We start from the raw sequence: 11,510 nt of genomic DNA, 5'->3' as shown, positions 1-11,510 counted from the left end.
GACGTTCGTCCATCAAGGTCCCCAAGCAACATGCAAACCTGCAATTCTGCCCTATGTCCTAGCGATTGTGTTCTTTATTCCCTTTTGTCAGGCAAAGCATAGTTTCCTTCCCATGATATTGTAGCATTGGCCTCCAATCACCGTTCGGTACACGCTCTTCGACCGCGATCCTGAAATCCCGCATTCTCGCCCCCTTTGCAGACCGCCATTCTGCAAGCCCCTCGATACGAAGCATTCTTTCTGCGAACCGCGCCCACTCTCGTGCACGTTAGGGCCCGTCGAGACTTTATTCTCCGGCTTGTTCCACGTTGCGCCCGTCGAGTCTGTTTGGGAAGGGGTCTGTTCGCATGGGCGCCGGGGTCTCGCAGTTGTACATGGCGCATTGACACTGAGAGGAGGGGAGGCCCAACTTGCGCACCTCAATAGTGGCTAATACTGCTGATGGCGGGCATAGCAACTGCAGGACCTTCGACTATGGTCGTTAATGGGGCCAGGCCGCCGTACGATGCAGTGGGTTCCGCCAGTCAAGAGGTGAGTCCGCGCCCTGGGCAGGGTTACACGCTACATGCATGGGCTTTGACAATACTGACACAAATGACACGCCAGAACACGACTGCAAACAAATCTCGCCCAGGAGGGCTGCGCCAGAACTCTTCAGGATCCACGCGTGCACCGTTATCCGCACTGGCACCGAACCGCAAAGACAGCACTGGCGTCAATGGACGACCGGCTCCGCATAGCAGAGTTGAAGAGTTGGGCCAGCGGGACACCAGTCTGATACGGAGTGGAAGTGAGTCGGACAGCTTGCTTGATCTATACAAGAGCAACCCGAGCAGCGGTAATGTCAGCCAAAACCACGCCGACAATGATATTCCCGAGAACATGTACCGGCCCTCCGACGATGATCCGGAGGGCTGGATTCATCGGGACAAGTTGGCCAAGATCGAAAGCGAGGAATTGCAAGCGGCCGGTATCAACCTGGCCAAGGCGAGGAGGACCGTGACCAAGGGTGCGCAAAGGGACACCAGTCGAGGTCGACGCAGCGAGGACCGCAACACGTCCGAATATCGCAGAGTGGAGTCCGAGGAGACGAAAACACGACTGCCTGAGCCTCTACCAGAAGCGGAAGAGGACGAAAGAGCAAACTGGGATTTCCGCACCCCGGAGGAGATTGCGGCCGAGAACGCGTCGTCTCAACTATACTTGAGTCCTACGCTAAGGAAATCCGGTTCCAAAATACCAGTGTTGACATCGAGTCCTCTACCCATACCGCAACAAACAATCGAGCGAGACACCCCGCTGGTCAGGAAACGTACTATTAGTAACAGTATGAGTCCCGAAGATGGTATACCTGTCTTCAAGACCAGGATCAGAAAGGGAAGCATAGGGAGCCAGACGATGCAGGACGAAGGCGATTCTGCATTACTCACGACACCTGTTCCCAACAAACAGCTAACCTCCAAAACATCATCTCCCACCAAGAATCGACCCAAGACAGCCCAAGGCTCCCCCCCAGGCACGTCGGCTGGCCGTAAGACATCTGCCACCACAAGGAAACCTTCCACTAACGCCAAACCCGGCGCAACACCATCCACAAACCAACGCCCGGGAACGAGATCAGGAGAACTCGATCGACCTCGGACAGCAGTGAACCGGCCAGAAGGAGATCCGCCGTGGCTCGCCACCATGTACAAACCAGATCCAAGGCTCCCTCCCGAGGAGCAAATCATCCCCACGCACGCTCGCAGACAGCAACAAGCACAGTGGGAAGACCAAGGCGCGGTCCCGAGCACATATGATCGGAACTTTTCGCCTCTGGCGATTCATACGGGCAATGGGCAGGTGAAGTCGCCTTCACCGATCATTCCCCAGTCGGCGCAGCTGGGCGAAAAGGAGACTGACGGCGCAGATGGGGGAAGTGCCTGGCCTCTCAAACCCGGGCCTAATGTCAGGAACTCTGGGGCGGGTAGCATGAGACCTAGTACGGGGGGAAGCATAAATGGCGGATACAGTACGATGCCTCGAGTACCGAATCCCGTGCAAAGCACCGGAATGGGAAGTATCACATCCGTGCCCACTCAGCCGAACACCAGGATGCAGGTGCAGCGGGTGCAACAAGATGATATGGAGGAGAAGGTGAAGGTGAAGGGTTGCGGGTGCTGTGTTGTCATGTGAGGAAAAAGGCCAGAAACGGTACTACAGCTTTCTTCTGTACACATTCACAAGACATAGGCTTGATTTTCATTTGTGCCAGGGACTGTTGGCCCGGGGGGGTGGGGGAGGGGGGGTTGTGAGTGTGTGGCCTTTGCTTGCTGTTTCCATGATTGCAATTTTAGCGGGAGTGATCCGATATTTTTTTTCCATCGTCGGGTGTTCGCTGGGAGATTCTTGGGTGAGAGGGTGTTGGCGAAGAGCTGCAAAGGAGCGAAAGCAGGCTTTTGACCATTTTCCAGGCCCCTTTTTTCGATAGCAGAGACAGGAGAGGGGAGACTGGGTTCCAGCCGGGTGGAGGGCATAGACGAGGCGAGGTCAACTCTCGAAAGGGAAGATCGATCGAGAGTCCTGCGCACCACATGTCTCTGGCATTGGCCATCGTGGTCGACCCGATTGTCTCGGTTTGAACGTGTCAAAGGCAGATACCCTGTGTACAAGCATCAAAAGTCGATATCAGAGCACCCCTTCTGGTCTGGTGGTTGGTATGAGAATTGGCGCAGCCTCGTAGCGACCAACAGGGATGACGATGTGCTGCCGGTTTTAGACGCTGTGGCATCTAACCGCATTGGGGTTGCCGGGATTTGTCTTGCCGTGATGACTGATCGCCGCATCCTCCTCCTCCATCCGCCATACAATCTCGCCGGCAACAAATTGGCCCCCCGCCTGCCCTGCTCCTCCTGCTGCTTGCTTCCATCATCGTCATCGCCCTCCAAGATTTGTCAATCTGCATATCCCAAATAGATCTCTTTCCCACACAGCCTCTCGTTGACTCCCCTGCGCTGATTTCGCAATCGCGGTCCTTTCTCCAATTGGTAATCCTCTCCGAAAACGCCAGAAGCCTGAGCATCCAGACCGTGCGGCAGTCCTCCCTGGGGTTTTATCATATAATAGTCCCCCCCTCCTTCTGCCGCCCTCACTTCCAAAGAAACATCTTTTAGACCAGACACTCCCAGAACATATCAAATACCGCCACAATAGCTTCCTCAATCTTCTCCCCGTTCCGCACCATCGTCCGCACCTTTTTCAGCGCGCCGTCAGTATCACCCGCCGCCATGTCCGCCGCCAAACAAAAGGCCCAGCAGATCATCGACGAGAACCCCGTCGTGGTCTTCTCCAAGAGTTACTGCCCATACTGTCGGGCATCCAAGACGCTGCTGAATGAGCTGCACGCCAAATACTATTTGCTCGAGCTGGATGAAATTGGTATGTTCCTTTCTGATTTTCTGCGCTCTCCAATGGCGCATGGACTACATTTTCTTATGCGGAGTTACTGACTTTTCTTGTCTAGACGATGGCGCCGCACTTCAAGACGCTCTCGAAGAGATCACCGGCCAGCGCAGTGTCCCCAACATCTTCATCGACCACAAGCACATTGGAGGCAACTCGGATTTGCAGGCCAAGAGAGGCCAACTTAACGATTTGTTGAGCGCTGCTGGTGCTCTTTAAGCAAGAAGTCACTTAGAGAAGATGAAAAAACGCAAGTACGCGGAGTGGTTCAGGGCTAGATCTGTCTCGACGATCGACTTGCAGCAAATGATTTTCCAAAAGACTTGCCAGCTGAGAGCAATGATCTTTGGTCTTTGAAGTGGAGGTAGAGTGCATGATACAAGGTTGAAATCAATGGCCACTTCAAGAGTGATAGATGAATATATTATACATCCTCCCGGCAAGAACTCCCATTTCCCAGTTGTGTTGTTTGGAGTGAGGGTTCGTCCAGATCTATCATGCTGTCCTGTGCACCGTCTTGATAACGAGCGAAGGGTAGTACAAAGCGAAAGGTACAGAACAAGTACGACGAGAACCGCAACAGGCTACCTTCCGTGCTTTGCCCCGTGTCTAGCCTGCCGTATGTCTACATACAGCGCAAGTCCCAGCGGCGATGGAAAGAGAGAGACAGAGGGGGAGGTGAGTCTTCCTCTTTCGAGCAGAGGCTCCTCAAGCACGGTGAGCGCATTGCGCGGTCCATGCATTGTACGGGATGTGCGTCCTGGACCGCTCAAGGGGACGAGCGATCCACGCCTTTGCTGTGCGTGTGTGTGTTCGAATATGTCTGGTTGTGTGGTCATGGTTTCCCATGAACATGCATGTATACATGTATGGTATGTATGTAATTGTACACGAACCTATCTCGTCCCTTTTTGATTCTCGAACTTGTGTACACTAATCAGGCTTTTTGTGTTGAGAGTCGAGTGTTTCCTCAAAATCTTCACCCTCCACGCCGTTCGAGGATATTGGGTCCCTCGCATTTTGAGCTCAATGCGATCTCGGCCGGAAAAAAGGGGCGCATTAGCCCACCATCTGAAGGCCCCAGGAGAGCCTCGGGCAGATTGAAGCCCATGCAAAGGCCTCCCTCCCCTATATCTCCGCACCGGGCTTGACCTCGCTCATACAACCTGCGTCGCCACAGTCCCGACCGGCCGCTCCACAAACTCCATACAGCCTTCGACGACGTTCCGCCGCGCGTCCTCGCTGCTGACGTTCTTCCCGGCCAGGTAGCCCAGCCAGAGCAGCCTGCCGACCCTCTCGTCGGCCACGGTCCCCATCTGGATGCGATCGCCCTTTTTGCTGTCCTCGTTCCACACGGTCATCTTGCCCTGCGCGTCCCGGGCCAGGAGCAGGATGTCGCCCTTGGGCAGCTTCCTGCGCGCGCTGCCCCCGAACGCGGACTTGAACTCGTTGAGCGCGGCGCCGAACGACTCGTCCTGGAACGAGGCGTCGTGGCGGTCCGACGCGAAATGCGCCGAGCGCGCCGTGACCCCCCGCACAAAGCCGTCGCGCAGGTGCATGAAGTCGGTGTTGCGCGTGGGCACGATCCGGAAGGCGGTGCGGAGCCCGCCGTCCTTGACGATGTCGTTCCAGATCTCTTCCCCGCGGTCCGGGTCGAGCAGGAGCTCCTTCAGGTGCGACTTCTCGCTGGGCACGAGGGTCGTCGCGACGCTCTCGCTCGGCGGGACGGCCGCTTGGACGAGCCGCTGCTGCAAAGCGGCGATGTCCGGGACAGCGACGTAGAGGCCGACAACGTAGACCTGGATGCTGAGGATGGACACGGTGCGGATGCCCAATCCGACGAGCTGGTATTCCACGTCGGATTGGCTGCCTTCATTGGCTGATGCCGGTGTAGATGGGGGCGCATCGGATGCAATATGGATGATTCGAGGGAAGAAGGGGATGGAACTTGTGCCGGTGGGTATCTGTTCGGCGTCCTGAGGCTTGGACGAGGGGTCGACGATGGAGCTGGTTATGGAAGGCGGCGCGTCCAGCCGGACCACGCTTGAGGGGGGTTTCTCCTCCGCGGTCGACGACAATGCCGCCTGTGTTTCTTTTCGTGGATCCGGATAGAGTGATATCGTGCCAAAGATGGCCAAAGTGCACGCTGCAATCCCATACCCGGCCCAGCGCATGCGTTTCACCGTCCTGGCTCGCTCGGCTTTGTCCTTCCTGACATCCGTCTCCCGGTCCACTGTCTTCTGGTATTTTCGACGGAGCAGCTCTGAGGAGCCGTAAGTCGGGATCGGGGAGGAGAAAGAGGGCTGTGGGCTCGTAGGCTCATTGTGCTGGGTGCTGCTCGAGAGGAGGCGAGTGAGATGGGGGCTCGACTTGGGAGGGGACGCTGATGGTAGCTTCGAGGATGTGCAGCGGCACACCCGCCCAGAGAGCAGAGCGCGAGCTGGTGAGACACTCATCGCGGGCAGGTCACCGCGAAGATGTCGGAGCAAAAAAACAACAACAGAGCTCGATGACTGCAAAGAGGGCAATGCACTACTACGAACAGTGGGATGTTTAATGACGCCAGTGGAGGTTGAGCTTCGGCGAAGATTTTCCGGCCAAGCCCAGTTCAGCCTCGTCGACGAGAACATTGACACCGCGTCCAACAGTCCTCGCACTTATGCTAGCTACACATTTGCCTTTGCTCATGACCCTTTCTGCTCTCTGTCAAACAGCAGCCAAACGTTGATGTTAGTCCTCGGTGACTTCTGCCCCCCAGCTCTTCATATTGCTTCAGCACGCTTACGTCCGAACCTCCAGGACCATTCTGTTGTCGGGAGTTGCAATGATCACCACGACTTTGCCGTGATTCCACCTTCATTCCTCTCGGCCAAAGTGCTCCTCAGATTGGTACATGTGCAAATTCTCTCTGGATCGATCAACATTCCTCGCTGGCGTAGTGCGCTTCTCATAGACATGGAATCTGCTACCAGCCATCACCCATTTGCAGGGCCATTGTCATTGGCTTCCCCACGCTGCGGCGAAGGCGTCTGCTCGTCTCCGTTCGTTGTTGCATCATGTTGTTCGTCGAAGCCAGCGTTCCTCAACACCCTATCCACCTCCCTGCTCACGCCTGGAATCCCCTCCTTCAGTTTCTGTGCGAAAATCTCTGTAAAGTCCCTAAACGCCTGCTGTTTGCCGTTGATCACTGCATTCCCTCTCTGCACATTCTCCACGAAATCTCGGGTGAAGATATCCGGGTTGCGGCCGTCGTCTACGTAGTCCACTATCTCGGGAGCTATCGCGACTTGGTGGATGTAGTTGTTGGGGGATTCGGTGGGCGAAGTGAGGCGCTTTAATTGAGAGAGGGAGTTGGTTAGATCGGAGAACTTGTCAACCAGCAAATCTCGGGTCGCGGGGATGTAGCCGTGGGTTTGGATTTGGATTTCGGTAAGATGCTGGATGATGTCTTTGATAGTATTGTGCACGTTGCTGGTGTCCTTGACGGGCGCCATCGCGTCGCCGTCGGTGTTGGAGTTGCTCAAGAGCCGCCCGGCAACAGGCAAATCCTCAAAGTCGGAGTGGGAGCGGTTGGGAAAGGCAAAAGGCTCTTCAACCGTCCCAGGAGCAGTCAAGTGCTTGTTGTCGTGATCAAATGGTCGGTAGTGATCGTGTGCAACGCTTGATCCAGCTGTGGCGGACAGAAGCTCCTGTTCAGCTCCCTTCCACTCGTCACGGAGACGGACGTTTGGCCAGGTATCCTGTGGTGAAGACTCGTCGGTGATGGGAGTCCTGAAATCAGAGCAGGGCTCAACCTCGGAAAAAATAGATGGCGCTCCTGACAGGATTGTCCCTGGGGATGGGGAGAAAGTAGCTTCAGAGACTGCTGTTGCCGCCGTTTCTATCTGTCCTACAGCAGAGGCTGAAGGAAATCGCCCTTGACGGCTGCTGCTGAGGATGGTATGCAACCGAGGGATCTTGAGCGTCACAAAAGATCCAGCACCATCATACAAGAACTTGCGAACTCTGCCGTTGTACCACGGGAACTGTTGCAGTTTCTCCCTGGGGAGACGTATACCGATTCTGTAGACGTATGGGGTCTTCTGGTGACGGACAACACGCTGTGTGGATTCATTTCGAAAGCCTCTGCCGACTCTTCCAGCCCTGACGGTGGGTGTCCCAGCGCCACTCCGCCCAGCGCCCGTGCGTTGTGGGGTGCCAACTCTGTGATGTTTGTCGCGGTTTGGGGGGGACTGTGGATTGGTCGTTTGAGCGTTCGACGCGCGAACCGCCTGTGGCGCCCCACGCCGAGGGGTCGAAGCCTTGTACGGTGCCATGCCGAGCCTTGAGAGAGATGAGACTGCGCAGGTCGAAAGGTTTACCATGCAAAGGGTGCCGACAGAGCGAAGGATTCTGCGGATTTGAACGAGGCGTCTAGGCAATGGAAATGAGAGGATGTTGCAGTTGAAGATGAAAACCTGGGAAGGAAGAGAGACAAAGTGTTCAGCTCGTAAATTGCAGGCTTCGTCAACCGCCAACATTCACTTTACTCTCATTCACTTCTCAGACCCAAATCACGCCGGTCTCGAATCCGAACAGAAATTCGTATGCTTGCCCTAGATTCTACATGTACTCTAGTTTCCCATTATACTTCTTTCGTGCGTACAGCGGTGGTGCTCTTCGGGCCGTCTATCGAGGTTTCCACCATTTCAATTCCCGCAAGACTGGGATACCTCCTGCTGAAGTTGGCTTCCCAGTCTTCGTCCACGTTGGCAGCCGGGGCATTCACTTCACTCGCACTCACCACGGCCGGCTCTGCCATGCCACCCGTCCGCAGCACCTTTGGTTTCGGCGGTGCGGTTGGCTTCTGTCCTCGGGAGTCTACCCTAGTGAGGTCTGTCAATGAGGCTGGTGCAGACGCCACAACTTCGGGGATGCCGTGTCTTTCCAATTTGCCGGTCGATTGAGCCTGGGGGTGCCTGGACGGTTTAGGTGACCGCCTTCCATCCGAGTGATCCTGCTGAGGCGATGGGGATTCAGTGTAATGACCATAGCCGGTTGCTGTTTTGTGCGTGGGCCGATCATTCTCGCTCAGCAACGACTTCACCCTGTTCTGGATGGTAGCTGACCTTCCCACCCCTCCGCTGCTGCCGGCAGCTCCGCCTCCTCTTGCTGCTAGTCGCTGCCTGTACTCTGCGGCTGCCTGAGCCACTCTTCTTTCTTCAGCCTCGAGTTTGCGCTTTTCCATCTCCCGTCTCATTTCAGGTGACAGATCCTCCATGTCGTCCCACGGCTGACGGTCGTCGCTGAGGTCCGTGGCCTCGGAGCCCGCAATTGGGGTGAGAATGTTAATGGGATCGCGGGAGGGTGAGTCGCTCCGTTGTCGGTGGTGAGCCGGGTCGTTGTTGCTCTCAAACATTTTGAAAGCATCTCCAAACTTTCCTGCCAACAGTTTGGTTGTTCCCGCAATATTAGGGACGATGGATGGCAAACTGGCTCTTTTCAGATGCCTTGAGCCACTACCCAACCTTCTATGGTGCCTGCGCGACTTTTCCTCCTCTTCTTTAGCCTTGAGGAAGTCCACGTCTGAGGTAATGTTTGTTGCGGATTCAACATGCGTCAAAGGCGCCATTTCAGGTTCTGCGCTCTTAAATGTCGTGTCATAGTCAAGACTTTTAATTTCTTTGTCTTTGATATGAGTCGGCCTCGCCCCGATGTTAACGCTGGCCGGTCGGTTCCTGAAATTTAGTGACCTTGACCTGTTCACTCCAGAACCGAGTTCTCGCATGGTGGGACGACCACCTTCCAGAGAGGGGCGTGACGAGGTTGGCGACTTGGGCTCTAGATCCCCAGCAAGCTGTGACCTGTGCCCATCTTCTCTAAGGAGATTTGCCAGCCTTGATACCTCTTTGTTCCGAGCAGATCGGGGTTCTCTAGGGGGTAATTCCATGGTTTCGTATTTCTGCGCCGCCGGCGGTTTCGGCGTTTGCTCGTTGGGAGGAAAGCGGTGTATTGGACGATCTGCAAATGGTTTCGCATCCGTAGTAGGAGGAGGCGAAGGCGTCGTCATGGTACCAGTAGATACCATGGCGGGCTTGGGGGCAGTGACCGGTGGTGGGCCGACCCCGTTTGCTCGTGCTTGGGTCTCTTTATTTTCTAGAGACTTCTTATGCTGTAACACAGTTTGCGATTTGCTCATGGGTACCGGTTTCTCTGTGGTTGGTTTCGGCTTTGCTGGGCTGGGAGGTCTTGCGAATGCATCGTCCGCCAGAGCGTTAGTGACTCGTTGTGCAAGGTTCACGTCGGTAGACTCTCTCTTTTTCTCCGATTGAGATTCGAACGCGAATTTTTGGCCCTTGTCAGTCATTAACGAGAACTGATCCAGAGTCGGAAATCTCGAAGAAAGCTCATCTTCGGCAGAACCCTTGTGCCCGTCCAGCGCTGCAAAGGGGTCAGGGTGTGCGTTGTCCATCATTCGCAGAGGCGAAGGGCTGGGTTTTGCTGAGCCATGGTGAGATACGGGTTTGGTTGGCCGTCCGCGCCGCATCGGCTCGATATCTGGAACAGTTGGAGGAGCTGCCGGTTTGGGAGGAGACAAAGTGGCACCAGCTCTGGATTGTGAGCTAGATGGCTGTGGAAGGACTTGGTCTTTACGACTCTCCGATTGCGTCCGACGAGCATAGATGTTTTCGAACGCCAATTCGCGGCCGTCTAACTGACACGCCTTTTGTAGCACCTGATATATGTTTGGCCGGTCCGTCGGTCGTTCCCGAAGCATGGAAGCAATGAGCAGCTTCAGTTGGTCAGAGAATCGTGGATAGCCGGGAAACTTGAACTTTGCATTGAGTATGGCCATCTGCCCGACTTCTTCGAACGGGGTTGTGTAATAGCAAAGCTTGTACAGAAACACCCCGAGAGCCCAGATATCCGATTTCTCGTCAATGGGCTGTTTTCGGTAGACATCGATCATTTCTGGGCTGCGGTACTGCAAGGTCGTGTGGCGGTTGATATCGTCCTCGATTAGACGCCCTTCCGCAGCAGTTGTAGCAGCCGGCCTCGCTGGAGCTGCAGAACCAAAATCACAGAGTTTATATATCCTAGATGAGCCATTCGTGGAAATGAGAACATTCTCGACTTTTAGGTCTCGATGCAGCAACGGAGGTTTCAGGTAGTGCATGCACGCAACTCCCTCGGCCACATCCGTAAAGATCTTAAGAATTTCGGGCTCAGTCAGCCTGTTCTGTAACCGAGTGTTCATGAAGTCGATGAGTCCTCCTCCCTGACAGAATTCCATGAGCAGAAACACCTCATATCCACCGCCTTTCAGCTGGGAAGCATGCGAATCAATATACTTGACGATGTGCTTTTTGCCCCGCAGTCTTTTCATGGTCTCAACCTCCGTCCGCATGTTGGCCAGATGCTCCTTGTCGGGGACAGCCACTCGCTTGAGCACGGCTTTCTGGTTCCCATCGACGTGCCGAGGGAGCAGGACAACGTAGACGTGGGCAAAGCCGCCCTCGGAAAGATAGCGCTCAATGATGACCCTGTGATCTCCCACCTGGACTTTTGTGCCAGGCAAAAAGGTACCAGCTGGAGGCGCATGGGTTGACAGGACGGGGGCATTGTTCGTGAAGGGCCCTTTGGCCCCGAGCTGAGAGGCGTAGACTGCCATGGTGGAGCTAGAGGTGACCGTTGGAGGGGGAGCTTCTGAGGCGTGGGACGGGACACGATGAGCGCTCTCGTTTATCTGTCAATCATAGCGGAGAGATGAGGAGGGGAGGTAGAGGGAGCGTAGCCGCCAGAGTGTCGATCAGAGCGTTGACGGACGACGGTAGGGGGAGACGGACAGGACTTTATTGAACCTGAGGCACAAGGCAACCTCGAAAGGAAGGGAAAGATTGTTACTCTGTCCCCCCCAGGTGTTCTCCGGACAGGTTGCGCTGTATCAGGTAGGCATTTTAGGCGGAACTTGGAGTTGATGCATGGGGCAATGCTGGACACTTGACCCTGCGCTCAATGGGCCTATAAGGTTTAGTGAGCGAAGACCCGTTGGGTGGCAGATTGTCGGCTGCCTCGGGGGGGCATGACGT

The 11,510-nt window shown here is 55.4% G+C and overlaps 5 protein-coding genes across 5 annotated transcripts; 2 read left to right on the top strand and 3 right to left on the bottom strand.

Moving 5' to 3' along the window:
• The first annotated feature begins 24 nt into the window (after positions 1-24).
• Positions 25-2,270, top strand: PV07_10747 (uncharacterized protein). The gene is made up of 2 exons (XM_016398100.1): positions 25-531; positions 607-2,270. Exons 1-2 carry the CDS (start codon positions 442-444, stop codon positions 2,173-2,175), a joined length of 1,659 nt encoding a protein of 552 aa, XP_016245291.1. The 5' UTR covers positions 25-441; the 3' UTR covers positions 2,176-2,270.
• Positions 2,271-2,855: 585 nt separating this feature from the next.
• On the top strand, positions 2,856-3,996 carry PV07_10746 (glutaredoxin). The gene is made up of 2 exons (XM_016398099.1): positions 2,856-3,417; positions 3,503-3,996. Exons 1-2 carry the CDS (start codon positions 3,267-3,269, stop codon positions 3,658-3,660), a joined length of 309 nt encoding a protein of 102 aa, XP_016245290.1. The 5' UTR covers positions 2,856-3,266; the 3' UTR covers positions 3,661-3,996.
• A 256-nt stretch (positions 3,997-4,252) lies between these two features.
• On the bottom strand, positions 4,253-5,984 carry PV07_10745 (uncharacterized protein). Its single transcript, XM_016398098.1, has one exon. The coding sequence runs from the start codon at positions 5,895-5,897 to the stop codon at positions 4,599-4,601; it is 1,299 nt and encodes a 432-aa protein (XP_016245289.1). The 5' UTR covers positions 5,898-5,984; the 3' UTR covers positions 4,253-4,598.
• A 2-nt stretch (positions 5,985-5,986) lies between these two features.
• On the bottom strand, positions 5,987-7,757 carry PV07_10744 (uncharacterized protein; the record flags this gene model as incomplete). The annotated part of the gene is made up of 1 exon (XM_016398097.1): positions 5,987-7,757. The coding sequence occupies one exon, from the start codon at positions 7,755-7,757 to the stop codon at positions 6,417-6,419; it is 1,341 nt and encodes a 446-aa protein (XP_016245288.1). The 3' UTR covers positions 5,987-6,416.
• A 145-nt stretch (positions 7,758-7,902) lies between these two features.
• PV07_10743 (uncharacterized protein) lies at positions 7,903-11,395 on the bottom strand. The gene has a single exon (XM_016398096.1). The coding sequence runs from the start codon at positions 11,090-11,092 to the stop codon at positions 8,066-8,068; it is 3,027 nt and encodes a 1,008-aa protein (XP_016245287.1). The 5' UTR covers positions 11,093-11,395; the 3' UTR covers positions 7,903-8,065.
• Positions 11,396-11,510: the final 115 nt, after the last annotated feature.

The sequence above is a fragment of the Cladophialophora immunda genome, assembly GCF_000835495.1.
Source record: "Cladophialophora immunda strain CBS 83496 unplaced genomic scaffold supercont1.6, whole genome shotgun sequence".
NCBI classification, from domain to species: domain Eukaryota; kingdom Fungi; phylum Ascomycota; class Eurotiomycetes; order Chaetothyriales; family Herpotrichiellaceae; genus Cladophialophora; species Cladophialophora immunda.
The sequence above is the reverse complement of the archived record's forward strand: the minus strand, read 5'-3'. Positions and strand labels throughout refer to the sequence as shown.